General features: G+C 30.3%; 1 protein-coding gene across 1 annotated transcript; it reads left to right on the top strand.

Moving 5' to 3' along the window:
- The first annotated feature begins 1363 nt into the window (after positions 1–1363).
- Positions 1364–14425, top strand: LOC123273414. The gene is made up of 24 exons (XM_044740813.1): positions 1364–1580; positions 1659–1903; positions 2045–2238; positions 2328–2443; positions 4354–4765; positions 4825–4990; positions 5050–5129; positions 5185–5280; positions 5891–6020; positions 6128–6302; positions 6369–6511; positions 6576–6695; positions 8388–8619; positions 9558–9802; positions 10445–10638; positions 10706–10821; positions 10911–11313; positions 11370–11535; positions 11608–11687; positions 12678–12773; positions 12843–12972; positions 13067–13241; positions 13692–13834; positions 13896–14425. The coding sequence occupies exons 1-24, from the start codon at positions 1379–1381 to the stop codon at positions 14022–14024; spliced, it is 4188 nt and encodes a 1395-aa protein (XP_044596748.1). The 5' UTR covers positions 1364–1378; the 3' UTR covers positions 14025–14425.
- Positions 14426–16403: the final 1978 nt, after the last annotated feature.

Here is a 16403-nt window from a genome sequence, read left to right as displayed (position 1 = left end):
AAAGTAAAAAAACATTTCTATTTGGAGCATTAAAAACTAAAATGGAATAAATTTCGGTTTTTTTGCTATAAATTCGTAAACCACCGAAATGTTAGTCCCCTGGGCTGTCCCAGTCCCAAAATTAAAACTTTAAGATTAAATTTTAAGTTATTCGTCAATAATATATAATTTGGTCCATAATGTTTATAAACTTAATTAGTTAACTAACAATCTTCTTCAATAAAAAGTACCGAAAGTTAATTTGTTTCATTAAATTCATTAAACCAAAGTTTGTCCCAGGCATTTTAAGATCAGTCCCCTGCCAGAAGTTCAAAGCCAAAAAAAAAAAATCTAGCATGTTATTTTACCTTTTGTAAGGTTTATAAGGATCTAACTAACCGTAAGTTAATAACCATAGGGCTGTTAGCGCTTTATCGCCATTTTATTTAGTGTCAAAGCACCGTTTTTTTTCTGGAAATATGTGTCTGGGCCACTACAAAACTCAGTCCCCTGGCAGCTATTTTTGTTTATAATTTATTTATAAAATTGGATCCATAAGTCTTAATATTGTTCTAATTAATGTAAACATTCATTGAGAACTTAAAAAGTTGAATGCATTGAAATAGTTTGCTTGATTTTTCTCAATTTGATAAAAAAAATCAGTCCCCTGGCACTGAGTCCCCTGTCATGTTATATGGCAAAAGATACACAAATATCGAAAAAGCAAAAATTAATTCGGCTGTTTATTTATTATAATTAAGCTGATAGTTTTGTAGCCCTTGTTAATTTTTTTTCTAATAAAATCAAAAATAATTTGGTCGGACAATTTTGTACAGATTTAAGACGTCCTTACAGAGAATCACCCATAATCATATTAATACGAGAAAAATTTAATTTTAAGAATTAAATATATTTTTTTATCATTTAAATTATTTGATTAGTCAAAAATTTTTTTATCAAACCTATTTTTATAGTATAATGAATGTTGTTTGTAAAAATATGCTTATTTCTTTTTACATCAGTAAAGAAAGTAATTAAAATTTTATTAATCCATCGTCATATGCATTTACGATTGGTAATTTTATTAAAAATAGTTTATAACTCGGATTATCTTAAGTTTACAATCTTTGTACTGAGAAATCATAAAATTGGATTTATTTTTATTAATAATGCGCTTTATATTTATACACGTTGCTTAAGATCCATTCAATGACGCAGAACGAAAGATAAAAAAAAAAACGATTTAAGGAATATTATCGATAGTTAAATTTAAAATAGAATTATTAGTTTGACTATTGGACAATCTGAGTCGAACTTCTGAGCTAAAAAATTCAAGCGGTTAGTTTAGAAGTTGCATTGAAAGGAACAACACAATTCAATATTAAAAATTGCTGGTATCATGAAAATACAAACACCTCTACAAGCCATTTTTGGTCTGCTATTTTGGAATTTTGTGGGGATAAAAGCTAGTGAATTGGAAAAATATTTTCCTGCGTATGGAGTATCATCTTATGCAGATATTTTAACACCCTCAGTATGTAAGAGTGAATTGGAAAAATTTAAAAAAGCAGTAGATCAAAAAATTCCATGGAGTTTAAAAGGTAATAATAAAATTTATTTAAATTCTGGCTTGGAAATATTTTTCAAAAAAATATTTTAATTATAAAATTTTTTTACAGTTTTGGATTCAAGCGGTGAATCAAAATCTGGATTTATTTATGGCAACAATTTTTGGCTGGGATCAAAAAGCCAGTGTCTTGATTTGGAAAATACCAAATCCCTCGAATTAGACCCGGAGTTTTTGAAAAGTATTTCAAAATATCATAATATCGATGAAGAGTTTCCGCCATTTCATTTAAACTACTTTATAGCGCATTTTTATCACAACAGTACACATCAGTATCAATGTCGCCTTAGAAATGAAGTAAGTACCTCTCATCTACGTGACGATAGTATCTATTTCAATATATATATATATATATATATATATATATATATATATATATATATATATATATATATATATATATATATATATATATATATATATATATAATTCGTTCAGGTCCTGATATCATTAGGACTTTGCCTGCCGGCTTCGTGTTCAACTGACCAATTATCTACAATTTTGGAAAAAATGTTCGAAGCCAAAATTTTGGCCGTCGGGAATTTGTATTCTGCTGATTACCGTCTTTATAGTGTGCGAGGAGGCAAAAATGATTATCGATGGCTTCTTGACTGGAAAATTATCACCACTTGGTACTTATTTATAGATTTATTTTCAAACAAACTCACTTTTATCTTCGATAATTATTGCAGTTAGTTAAGGACTTTATTGTTATTTTTAGCATTGTTCTGATAGCCACGATACTTTTGGCAATCATTGGTACATTCTATGACTGCATCATCCACCAAAAACGATTGGAATTGATTAAAAGTTCTAAAAAGATCGCCAATAATTCAGGTAAATTAGAAAAAATTCATTTTTTTTCAAAACACCGCTGCGTACTGTTTTTTTTTCCTCTGTGTAGATGTAATAACAAATCCGAACAAAAACAGTTTCACTGTAAAAAAATCGCGCCAAATCCACGTTCATAAGACTATTAAGAAAAAAAAATTTGTTTTTTTCTTTACAAAAATATATAAAATAAAAAAATAAAAAAATCCAAGTAACCGATATGATTGTTTATGATTTTCGGAAATTAAAAAAAGTTTTGTTGCAAATTTAAAAATTAAAAAAAAAAATTTGGAACGTATTTAGTGTGCGCGGTTGCAAAATATTTTACTTTTAATGAAATTCGTAAAATTTATTTACTAGGACTTTAAAAAAATTGAAATACACTATGACGCACACCAAGTACGTTCCAAAATTTTTTTCTTAATTTTTAAATTTATAACAAAATTTTTTTTAATTTCCGAAAATCATAAGTAATCATATCGGTTACTTGGATTTTTTAATTTTTTTATTTTATATATTTTTGTAAAGAAAAAAACAAATTTTTTTCTCTTAATAGTCTTATGAACGTGGATTTGGCGCGATTTTTTTACAGTGAAACTGTTTTTGTTCGGATTTTAGTATTTTTTGTAATTATAATAAAAATTTACAATTGGTACCAACTTAAGTCTCGCGTTGGTTGCATTTTTTATAGCAAACTATCTCCTTGAAACTACAGTTTATGTAAAAATAATTCTAGCGCACCCTGGCGGGTGTAGATGCAAGCTGTGAAATATATTTTTTTAACTGTAGTTTCCCATCTAATGAAGGATTAATATGCATTCTCGAATTATTTAGTCTGTGGCAGATCACTTTGCCCATCGAAAAAAAGTCAGGATCGAAATTTTTGCGTTGCTATAGTTTGTGCTGATTAAATTTAATAATTTCAAGTAGATTAATTGTTATAAGTGAATATAATTAATTAATAACAGTCAAATAAAGTATGAATTACTGTTATAATATACAATTTAGGAAAAAAAAGTACCGTAGAATTAAATAAAATTTTGCAACCTCAAAATACCGTTCTGCTTACAGTAAACACAGTCGGTAGTCTGGCGCTCCGTTTACAGCAGATTTGAACGGAACTTGGCGCCAGATTCTACCGAATCTGTGGATAAGTTTTATTTGTATCACATGAGTGTGTTTTACAAAGATTTTTGTTCTGATAAAAAAATATCTTTCTATTCAATACTTCTATCTCTTATCTTAACATTATTTTGGTATTCACTATTTCTACTTTGCATTATAGTTTTCTGTACACAGTAAAAAATTTTGCGTTATTGCGTCAAAATATTTTGTGTTAAAAATTTTTATATTAAATATTTAACAATTTTTCGTGTTGATTCAACAGAATAAATGTTAAATTTACACATAAAAGTGTTCAATATTTAACACTAAGTTTTTTGACGCAATGACCTAAAATTTTTTACTGTATAATTATATAATTATATTATATATGTATGTCTGTTTACCAAGTTTCACTTATATTTCTATTATCACTTCAGTTACTTATACTTATAACATTTTTATTTATTTATACTCTCATCATTTTTCATACTCTTTCGGACGTATGCGTGCTATATCATCTGATCTACACTCACAGCCTCAATATGATCACTATTTTTATTACATTCTCCCTTCTCACATTCTCTTGGTATTATTTCTATTTTTTTTTATTATTTTACAAAAATTTTTACATACTTTTCCTTTTAATTTCTCAATTATATTAATTCTCATTACATTCTCACTGCCTTTATATTTCTCCCACTCAGACAACAGACCTTTACATTCATTACTTAATTTGTGTAGATGTATTTTTTGATAAAAAAGTCGCCATAGCCTTTAGATCCAATGATTTTTAAAAATACGTCCCATTACAGATGAAAAATCAGCAATTGTCTTGCAACCAAATTTTCTTGGACAAATCTTGCTTTGCTTTTCTGTATACACAAATACCAAACAAATTTTCGATACGAAAGAAAGTGTAAAAGATGTAATACCATCACTTTTTGGCCTGCGTTCTCTTGAAATGATTTATGTCTGTATGCTCCACACCCTTATATACGCGCCTGATTTTTTGGACAATCGAGTTGCATTGCTGAGATTTACAGAAGGATTTGTAAATCAAATTTTTACCAACGGACATATTTCCGTCGACACGTTTTTCTGCTTAAGCGGATTTTCGATTAGCTGGGCATTTTTCGGCAAGAAAGTGAATGTTTCTAGAGCTAAATCGTTCCGGCATTTTCCGTGGCACAAATTTTTTGATCTCACTCTTAAGAGAATTATCAGGTAACTGTATACATTCTGCATTCGAAATTGCATAAATTATCAAAAATTATTATTTCAAGAATGGCTCCAGTATACTTTGTGATAATCGGGATAACTGGAATGATTTTTGGATGGTGTAATGCAAATTCTTTATTCGTTATAGCTGAAGATCCGTATCATAACTGTAATGATTACTGGTGGAGAAACGCGCTTTTTATTAACAATTTATTTCCTTGGAATGAATTGGTAATATTTTCAATGTCAAATTATCTGAGTCAATTTGAAAATTCAATTAATAATTACAGTGCATGACATGGAGCTGGTATGTACCATGTGATATACAATTCTTCATCATCGGAACATTCCTATTACTTTTATCTGAGATGTAAGATCCAAACTCATTAATTAACTTCTTCTTTTCTAATAAGAATTATTTTCAGACATTTTCATGCATCAGCATTCCTGTTGATAGCTCTCCTAATAATTTCAGCTATCGTAAATGGGTTAATTTCTTACGGATATGGATACACAGCCACGTAAATACTTTTTGAATTATTTAGTAACTCACTTATTAATTCATCCTTCTATTAAATTTTTCTAGAATATTTAAGGACATATTTATTGCACTACAATTTTCAGAATTAAATTTTTTTCAAAACTTTCATTTGAACCCGTATGAAAAAGTTGCGGAATTCCTCCGGGATTACGCAAAGAAATTTTAAAGAATTCATATTTTGACACAAATATGAATTCCAAAGGAATTCAGGATGGAATCATAGAAAATGATAATCAATAGAAAATTAATAAATTAGTAATATAAATTCATAAAATCATGATATGTTGATTAATTAATTACCGACTTCTCAAGGTTTCTCAAGAAAATCCGGAAGAATCCTGGTGAAAATTTTCCGGAACTCTGCCGAAGTTTTCATGGGGATTCTTCCGGGATTTTCCGAGAAATCTTGAGAAATCTGTAATGAATTAATCAACAGATAATCATTTCGTTTATACATACATATTTCTACTTTAATAATTTTCTAACGATGATCATTTTCTATGATTCATTACCTTCATTCATCGCTCATTACGCGATTTATGAAGGGTTAATTATTCCCATCGAAAAATGAAAAATGTAATTATTTATAGGATGGAACAAATGTTTTTGCAACCGGAGATATTATATTCATCACCTTGGATGAGAATAGGTCCATATCTAGTTGGAATTATCGCTGGGTACGTTTTGAGAAAGCTCAATGGAAAATTGGATCTCAGTACAGTAAGATCTCTTTATACAAAACATTTTTTGATAAATTATAATTGAAGCAAAATAAAAAAATTTTTAATCCCCACAAAAAATTGTAATATAATTCACCCTCATTCCAGAAAATATTGTGTTTACTTTGGATTGTGGGAAGTTTGTGCAATATTTCTGTTCTTTTTGGACTCTATCAAAGGAACTTTTCACTTATGAGCGCTACGATGTACGTAGCCTTTGGTAGGATTGTATGGGCCGTAGGAATAGCTTGGATTGTGATTGCTTGTCATACTAACAACGCTGGTAATTATAGCGTTAGATACTTCTGTATTATATATTAATGATAATTCATACCAATAATATTTTTAGGATTCATTAACGAAATTCTGTCGCTAAAAGTCTGGATTCCTTTGTGCAAGCTTATATACTCTGCCTATCTATTGAATCCACTGGTTACACTTTCAGTTTCTATGACGTCAGAATCATCCATACACTTCGACAATTTCCGATGTGTAAGTGACTCTTAATCCATTGTCTTTAATCAGAAGGTATAATATAAAATGTATTTTGTTTCAGTTTATATACTTTTTAGGATTAACAGCCTTCACAATTTTCAGTGCATTTATCGCAACTATTTTGATTGAAACTCCGTGTAATTTACTATTTCAATTACCTAACAAGTTGCGCAAAAAAGAGGTATAATAGTAGCTGCTGCATACAACGGCTGAAGCTTATTTATTTTTTTATTATTTCGATTTCGATTTTTACTTGTATACCGTTTTTGGTTTTTACAAGGCTGGGTAGATGGTAGCTATCGCATTCCGCGAATGCGCCACCGTCCTGTGTTTTTATACTGTCCTTGTTTTTATTCAACGCTTTTTTGGACCCCAGCACATCCTCTTTTCACTCCTGTATTTTCACTACATATTCAACCTTATTTTTCGCACATTTGTATACTCAACTCTTTATTATTATCACGCGGCTGTGGACCGACTTGTGCTTTCTGTACTGTATTTACCCTATTCCTCACTCCTTTCTATCGGTTATTGGAATAGTGGCCATGGGGAAACCACAGAGAAAACCCATGCCAGTACAGTTCGGCTACCGGAGCGACCCCCGACGGTTGGTGTTGGAACTATTCGAACAACCGTCGGGGCTCGAACCCTCGCCTCACGGCATGATGTGCGAGCGAACTAACGGGATAATGACTTAACCCGCTCGGCCATCATGCCACTATCTGAAGCTTATTTAAATTAATAGTTTAAAAAAATTAAGAAGAAAATAATATAATTAATATGAATTAATTTAATAGTGACGTTAAAAGCTATTTTTTTACCTCTAGTTTTTTTGCACTTGTACAGAAATGTCGAATTTTCATCTATTTATAATATACAATGCAAGTACTGTATCTTCGACAAATTGTTTGAATTTGTTAATGAATTGATCTTTAATTGAACAGTAAAAAAAATTGGAAAATAAACACGAAAAATTATCGAACTATTTAAATAAATATTTTTTCCCTATTAGTTAGAATTCATTTTTAATCACACGTTCTAAAAAAACATGCACTGAATAATGGAATTATAAATTTATTCCATACGCCAGACGTCGACAAGCCTATTAATATGTCGTCGAAATCTTCTACTCTCTTCAACAATTTTCGATCAATAAATAAATAAATAACTTATCGAATTTCTCGACTATTATCAATAATAACTAATCATAATTCTGAATTTATATTAAATTTAATTACTCTGTAGATTAATAACAACTAAATTAATTAAAAATTTCATTTATTCTACTCCAATTATTTAGTAAGTCCTGCAAAAAATTAGTCTAATTATAAAGTTAGAAATATTTAAATTTGCAAAATTAGAAAACAACTTTTTCACTGTTTGTAGTTATATTAATCAATATAACTATAGTAAAGGTAACTTACTAATCAATTGATGATGCACTTTGTACATTCAAGTACTTAATATTCTCTAATGATTGCTCGATCGGTATATTAAAAATACATATTCATTCATGATACAAAAAAATGATGATAAAAACTCGATAAATAATTCAATAAGTTATCTTATGCTTACTTACTAATTAATCACTGGTAATTAATGCCAATCGATTAAAGTTTAACCATTTGAAGAAAATGACACTTACAATGAAATAAACTATGAATATCATAACATGCTTGTCATAAACTTGATCCGGAAATGAGTTATAAATATGTATTTTGTAACAAAAAAGATTTAACTGAGCTTATTACAATATTTTTTTGCATGCGATAGTTTATAACTTTATTGCTCAGTTATCTCTGAATCTCTTCATTGAAAGCATGTATCAGTATTTTACTTTAATTGTACGCAATACTAATAAATAACAATAATTACACTAACTCCCAAAAAAATGACGTTACCAAAAAATGTAAAAAATTTATGTTTATTATTTTATGTATTTTTATTGTGTATTTTTGTAAAAGCACAAAGCAACAATTTAGAAAAATATTCGCCCGCATATGCAGTGACATTTCATGCGGATATTTTAAAAAATTCATCGTGTAAAAGTGATTTGGAATTAATTCGGATTGGCGTTGATAGAAAAATTTTATGGAGCTTGAAAGGTAAGTTCAATTTTATCAACTTAAAAAAATTAGGAAAACGGTTGACCCTGAAGGCCATCCCTGCAACTTCCCGCCAATTCTATACCTAAACGCTTGAAACTGCTCTTATGACGTTTTTGAGCTCTTCGAGCTCATAAATACAATTTGTGTATTATTTTGAGCTCTCCGAGCTAAAAAATAGTTTTTGTATACTGTTGAGCTCTTCGAGCTCAAAAGTTTGATAGATGTTTGATAAAACACTATTTTTTGAATTTTCAAACCGCAATAACTTTTGAATGAATGAACCGATTTTTACGCGGTTGATGGCATTCAACGCAGTTTTTTAATCTTCAAGTTTAAATTGATAGAGCGAAAAATTTCGAAGTAATTCCAAAAAAACATTTTTTTCGGTTTTCTTTCGTCAACGATAACTCACGAACGAATTAACCGATTTTGACCAGACTGGCGGCGATCGACGTGGTTTTTTGATGTTAAGAGCTGATTAGTTTTTGGAATTGATCGATAAAGCCGTTTAAAAGTTATTCCAAAAAAACCACTTTTGAAAAAATTTTTTTTTGTAGTTTTTTTGCGATTTCTCAAAATTTACTGGTCTGAATCGTTCCAAAAAATATTCAAGGTCTAAGTTTGGTCAAGCCCTTTCAAATGGCATTAACCGCGATCAAATCGGTCAAGCAGTTCAAAAGTTATAAGAGGTTTACATACATCCACACACACACGCGCGCGAGCGCGCGCGCGCGCATGCATACATACAGAAATACAGACACCATCGCGGGAATAGTCAGGGAGGCTTCCTAGGACCTCGAAACGTCGAGATTCAATGAAAACTTGATTTTCGTAAAACGGGGTGAAAACAATAACTTCCCGATTTTTGAAAATCTTCGATTTTCTTAGCGGGAAGTTAAAAATCAAAATTGCTAAAGGTGAAGGTTTTTTGATAGTTTTAGATGCGAGTGGTGAACCTAGACCAGGATTTTTTTACGGCAACAATTTTTGGCCAGGAATCAAAAGTCAGTGTCTTGACTTAAGAAACACCAAGCCCCTGGAATTAGATCCTGAATTTCTGAAAAATGTTTCAAAGTACCGTAACATCGATGAAGAATTTCCGCCATTTGATCTCAACTACTTTATTGTATTTTTCTGGCACAATAGTACGCAGCAGTACCAACTTCGCTTTAAATATGATGTAAGAATTTTTTTGTCATACTTGCTTCGAAAGTTCAACTTTCGAGCGCTGGGTGGCGTCCGAAAAGGTATTCATTTCTAAAGACTCTACCATACCATTTTTTTTTGCGGCCTAGGCCACAAAGTTTAACTTCTCCCTTTTTTCCATACTTCCCTTGTACAATCGGATGAAATTAAAAACAAAATAAATCAAATTCTAGTGTACCGACCGCAGATTTTTAATAAATTTTATTCTTAATTACTATTTAGTGGCACTGATTATTTCTCTGTTGACAGTTCATGATTCCTCAGCTTCGTTTCGGACGTTAAAATTACACCCGTTTTCATACATTTCTACCATGAACTTTAAGCTTATATCGCAACATCGTCGTTGTCAGAAAATCGCCACTTTGCGGCCATATTCCAAGCGTTACAAAAAAAATGTTGACTTTTTGGTAGATTTCACTCGACAAAAAGTTAAAAAATTAATAATCGTCAACTTAAATTTAACAAAAAGAAATTTTTGCCGCTTGGGATAACATAAATCACTATTTTCGGATAACGTAATCCGTGAAAACAATTTTTTGATCAAACCATATTAGATATTTTTTCAAACGTTCAAAAAGCATTTAAGTACACGTAAAAATACCTTTGATTTGTTTAGGATTTATTGTCTCTAGGAGTCTGTCTTCCAGCATCATGTTCGTCGAAAGACTTGAGCGGGATTTTTGAAAAAATATTTGAATCCAGAACTCTTACAATTGGAAGCTTACATTCAACAGACTATCGGCTTTATGACATTCGGGATGGCAAAGATGATCACCAATGGCTTGTTGATTGGAAAATCATCACCACTGGGTAACTATCCACCAACCAAATGCTCAATCAAAGCAATCACTTCAATCAACAGATTAATTGATTTCAGTATTGTTTTGACCTTATCCATACTTTTGGCGGTAATCGGTACAGCATATGACTGTATTGTTCACCAAAAACGTCTAGATCCAGCAGAAAGCTCGAAGGACGTCACTGACAACACAAGTGAATAAACAAAATTCTCATCCTGAATAAAATCTGCAGTTTGATTTATTTTAAGCATCAAAATTTACAGTTTTACGTTGATTTTCCAGGTCCAGCTCCAGAAGCTAGACAGCCAAATACTTTGGAACGATTCTTGCTCAGCTTTTCTGTCTTCACCAACACCAAATTGTTTTTCGACACAGAATCAAGCAAAGATTCAGTGAATTCAATCGTCGGTCTTCGCTTGCTTGGCATGATATGGATTTTTTTGATCCACGCAGTTTTTTATACGAATGATGCGCTTGATAATCGACTGACAGCATGGAAATTTTCCGCAGAATTTGCAAACCAAATTTTAACCAACGGAACCTTGGCAGTAGACACGTTCTTCTGTATCAGCGGATTTTTGATCTGTTGGTCATTTTTTGGTAAACGAATTGGTCAAGAACCAAAACCAGTTCGTCGATTTCCGTGGTTTAGATATCTTAATCTTGTCTTCAATAGAATATTAAGGTAATAAAGCTACTTTAAACTTAGTCTTCAATATTTTCTATGACATTTACTTTCAGGCTTGGTCCAGTGTACTTTGTAATAATTGGAATAGCTGAAATCATTTTTGGAATGATCAACAAAACTTCAGCTTTTATTGCTGCGGAGGATCCTTACTATTATTGCAGTAATTACTGGTGGAGAAATGTGCTTTTTATCAATAACTTATTCGATTGGAATGAAGCAGTAACTATCATTAGTCATTACTTATAGTAACTAATCAATCATTAACAATTAATCTTAATTGTTAAATTTTAGTGTCTGTCTTGGAGTTGGTATGTAGCAAACGACATGCAATTCTACGTGATCGGAACATTTTTATTGCTGCTATCTGACGTGTAAGACAAAAAAGTAAACTCCACTGTCTAAAGAATCCAGACGTAATGTTTTTATTAAATAACAAGCTAATTTTATTCTTCCTTTCCTACCTATTTAATACCATCCGTACTTTAATACCAATGAACTGGAAATATTGAAAATATCTGTTTGCACGAAAAAAAAAAAAAAAAAAAAAAACAGGAATAATTATAGTATAAAATGTAAAATCGGTCCCGTCGTAATCAAAACTAGAAAAATCACAGTTCTAAATATCCTTTTTCTAAATTCAAACTTTGAATGTTAATTTTCAGAGCTTTCAATGTAAATATTGCATTCTACAATTTAATTCTTATAAAATCTGTAATAATTACAATCTGAAACTGTAATTTCTCCAGTTTTCATCATGGAGCACCACGTTGGATTATATACTGTAATTTTTCGAGTTTTCTTTTTCCCGTGTGATTACATCAATAATAATTGCCTTGCAAATTTCATTGACAGCAAAGAGTAACTTTGAAGACACACCTTTTTTAATTGTGCTCCTTAACTTTCAATAATAACTACTTGACACAAGACAATAATCCAGATTAAATAGAAAAGTCATCAAAAGACACTAATACGTAAGGACTCCCCCACTCTTTACCCGATAAAACGTCCTAGTATGAAGGTGGGGGACGCTTAGATGCTTGACCTTGAATCCCCTTTCTCAGTTTAAATCGAATATCTTCTTCTGAATTAGAGAAAGAAAGAGAGAGCTGAAGTCTATTTTGCGGAGAGAGGAAAAAGTGGTAGAGGGGGGGGGGCTCATGGATACATTACTACGACTAAACCATTACACTCTCAACCTTATGAAGGACTGTGATTAGTTTTACCTCCTCACACCTCTCACCGAGACTCCTAAAGATCCCAAAACAAAGAGATGCAGATTCAATAGCTAACGAATTGTCTTCTGGATTTTTTGGATACTTTTGAGAACTTACTTCATAAAATAATCTAATTTATATCTTCAGGTACTTTTACACCTCTGCAGCTTTACTATTAGTTCTGCTAATAGTTCCAGCCATTATTAATGGATTTACTTCTTATGCCTATGAATATATCAATACGTAAGTATTCAAAATTTTTGTCCCATAACTGCCAATTTGCCCATGAATAAAAAATATTTTTCCCAATAGAACTGACCAAATGTGGAGCATAATGAATGTTGTATACTCACCACCGTGGATACGAATAGGACCATATTTGATAGGAATGATAACAGGGTATATCTTGAGAAGGATAAAGGGTAAATTGAACGTCAGTCGGGTGAGTATTTAATTTCTGAAACTTTTTAAAATGATTTATTTGCTAAAATAAATTTTACGGTTTTCGAATAAGAGTAAGATTCCTTCTTTTCCAGAAAATTTTGTGCTTACTTTGGATTGTTGGAAGCTTGTGTAACATTGTGATACTTTTTGGACTCTATGGCAAAAATTTTTCGTTTGTTAGTGCTGCGTTTTATGTGGCTTTTAGCAAAATTGTATGGGGTATTGGTATTGCTTGGATCATTATTGCCTGTCATACCAACAACGCTGGTAATGATAATCTATATGTACAATATTTATAATTCATATGTACTAGGATGTGCCAAAATGTAATTTTCGTGGAGAACCTTTTAAAATTGGAATTTTGAGTTCCGCTTTTAACAGCAGCTGTGTTTGGGCATTTTCTAAGATATTTCGGGGTGAGCGGATTTATTTGATGTTCATAGAATTTTTAATAAGAAATTTAATTGGGAACTTCCGGCCAAATTTTGAATTTTCAGCGGAGATTCCTAAACTAATCCCTTGTTAAAAAATTCTATGAAAATCAAATATATCGTCTCACCACAAAATATCTCAAGAAATGCCGAAATACAGCCCCTATTAAAAGCGGAACTCAAAATTCTAACTTTAAAAGGTTCCTCACGGAAATTAAATTTTGGGACACCCTAAGATGTACATTATTTTTAAAAATTATTACTAATATATGGCTTAAATATTTAGGACTGATCGGAAAAATTCTTTCGCTGAAAATTTGGATTCCTTTGAGCAGAATGACATACTGCGCATATTTACTAAATCCGCTAATTACTATTGCGATTGCTATGATATCAGAAACTACTACACACCTTGACATAATTCCGTCGGTAAGTATTTTTTGTATTAATGATTTGTAGTGCAAATTTCAATTTTTATCTTCTATTTTAGGTGATACAATTTATGGGTTTGACAGTTTTGACCTTTTTGTGCGCATACTTCATGTCAGTAATCTTTGAAATTCCATATATGATGTTGGCCCTACTGCTTTTTAAACCAAAAAAACAAAATAAAAATTAATTCATTACATTTGTATAAGAATTTTTGAACAACTAAAAATTTAAAAATTTTTAGAAAAAATAATATTGGATTGAAAAATTTAAATGAAAATTTTCCAATTTAATCTCAAGTTTGACTAAATAAAGTACCGGCGGATAATAAAGCTTAACTGAGGGAGATTTTTAAATAAATTAAAAATATTGCATTTAATTATCGAAATGTATCATTAATCTTTATTTTAATACATTAGCCATAAAATATAATGAATTAATGGTAATTTTCACCATAAACAAACACAAAATTGAACTTTTTCAAATACTTTACGTAAGCCTTATTGTACTGCAGTAGGATAACAAGACCTACGAGTTAAACATACTGGAAATAATTATACTATACTTAATAAAATTGTTATTAGAGATAAATCATCCCTTAAATTTATCAAAAATCCTTTTTAAGATGTTGATAAAAATTAGAACAATGATTTTAAATGATTAAATATAAAATTATAAAAAATGCTTACCATTTACTCAAACCGTTTTTTAGAAATTCTTCTGCGCTACTTTAGTAGATGGCAGATGATGAAATCTAGAAGACAGGGAACATGGTATCGGGACTCTATAAACTTGTCGCGACATTTCTATATGCTAGACGCTTCTACTAGAGTAGCCTTTAGCGGAAGCGGTCATTTTAGATATCATTTTTGACAATTATTTTTTTATTTTTTATTTTATTTATTCATGATAAATGCCAAGGCACAGGCCGAATGGCAAGGTATTTAAATTATATTTGAAATGTGCATGAATATAAGTATACATTAGATTATTTACAAAGTTACTTAAAATTATATAAAACACAAAATATAGATAGATAAGAGGCTACATTAAAATATTCAGTCGAATAATTAATTGTAATATTTGGATATAAGTTTTGGTTTATAGTTATGAATATTTAAATATTGAGATTTTTTAAGTTTTTGGTATACTAAAATTTAGATTTATTAATATGATTTAGATAATAGAATTTAGTTAATAAAATTTAAACACTGAGATTTAAACAAGGCCAATTATAATAACCCGTATAAAAAAAAAAGTTCCGGAAACATTCCTCAGAAAAGTTCCGATTATGAGACGATCCGTAACTTTTGCGGAACTTCTCCGGAACTCTTTAGAAACAGTATTAAAAAAAATTTCACTTACAAACTTTTGAGTAACTAAAAATTTGAAATTCTTAAAATTTTTGAGGAACTTCTCCGGAACTTTTGCAGAACTTTTACGGAACTTTTTCGGAACTCTGTAAAAACAACATTAAAAAAGTTTACTTACAAATTTTTGAGTAACCAAAAATTTAAAATTCTTAAAATTTATTAGGAACTTATCTGGAACTTTTCAAGAATCTTTCCGGAACTTTTTTTAAATGTTTTTTGGAACTTTTTTAATACTGTTTCTACAGAGTTCCACAAAAGTTCCGCAAAAGTTCCAAAGAAGTTCCTAAAAAATTTTAAGAATTTTAAATTTTTGGTTACTCAAAAATTTCTAAGTAAACTTTTTAAATGTTGTTTCTAAAGAGTTCCGAAAAAGTTCCGCAAAAGTTCCGGAGAAGTACCTAAAAAATTTTAAGAATTTCAAATTTTTGATTACTTGAAAGTTTGTAAGTAAATTTTTTTAATACTGTTTCTAAAGAGTTCCGCAAAAGTTCCGGAAAAGTTCCGAAGAAGTTCCTTAAAAATTTTAAGAATTATAAATTTTTGGTTACTCAAAAGTTTGTAAGTAAACTTTTTTAACGTTGTTTCCAAAGAGTTCCGAAAAAGTTCCGCAAAAGTTTCTTAAAAATTTTAGGAATTTCAAATTTTTAGTTACTCAAAAGTTTATAAGTGAAAATTTTTTTGATACTGTTTCTAAAGAGTTCCGGAGAAGTTCCGCAAAAGTTCCGCAAAAGATCCGGATCGTCTCATAATCGGAACTTTTCTGAGGAATGTTTCCGGAACTTTTTTTTTTACACGGGAAGAATACGCTTTTAAGGCCCTTAAGTTAGAATGATTTGAAATCAATTATATCGTAAACTTATAAATTAAGATTTAAAATACCATACACGGAGAAAAAAATTTTGCTATAGGAACTCTATAGTAGTTAGTTAGTTGTAAAAAGTTCCAGTAGGTTAACGTTTTCTTATGGTGACAATACCGTTTGGCTCCTGCAACTCTACATCGTTGAGCTCTGAGAGCTAAACGTTATTTACCTCTCACAACTCTACAGGATCGTTCTGAGACTATAACAAATTTTTAGCAGTCTGATTAATAATTTTTTTTACGATTTAGCATTGATAATTTAATAAATAAATGCGACAGAACGAATTTATATTGCCAACAATAATTTTATATGACAAATAAGAATAGTATTATAA

This window comes from Cotesia glomerata, linkage group LG10 (assembly GCF_020080835.1).
Source record: "Cotesia glomerata isolate CgM1 linkage group LG10, MPM_Cglom_v2.3, whole genome shotgun sequence".
Taxonomy (NCBI): Eukaryota; Metazoa; Arthropoda; class Insecta; order Hymenoptera; family Braconidae; genus Cotesia; species Cotesia glomerata.
Note: the sequence above shows the minus strand (reverse complement) of the source record. Positions and strands in the feature narration are given on the sequence as shown.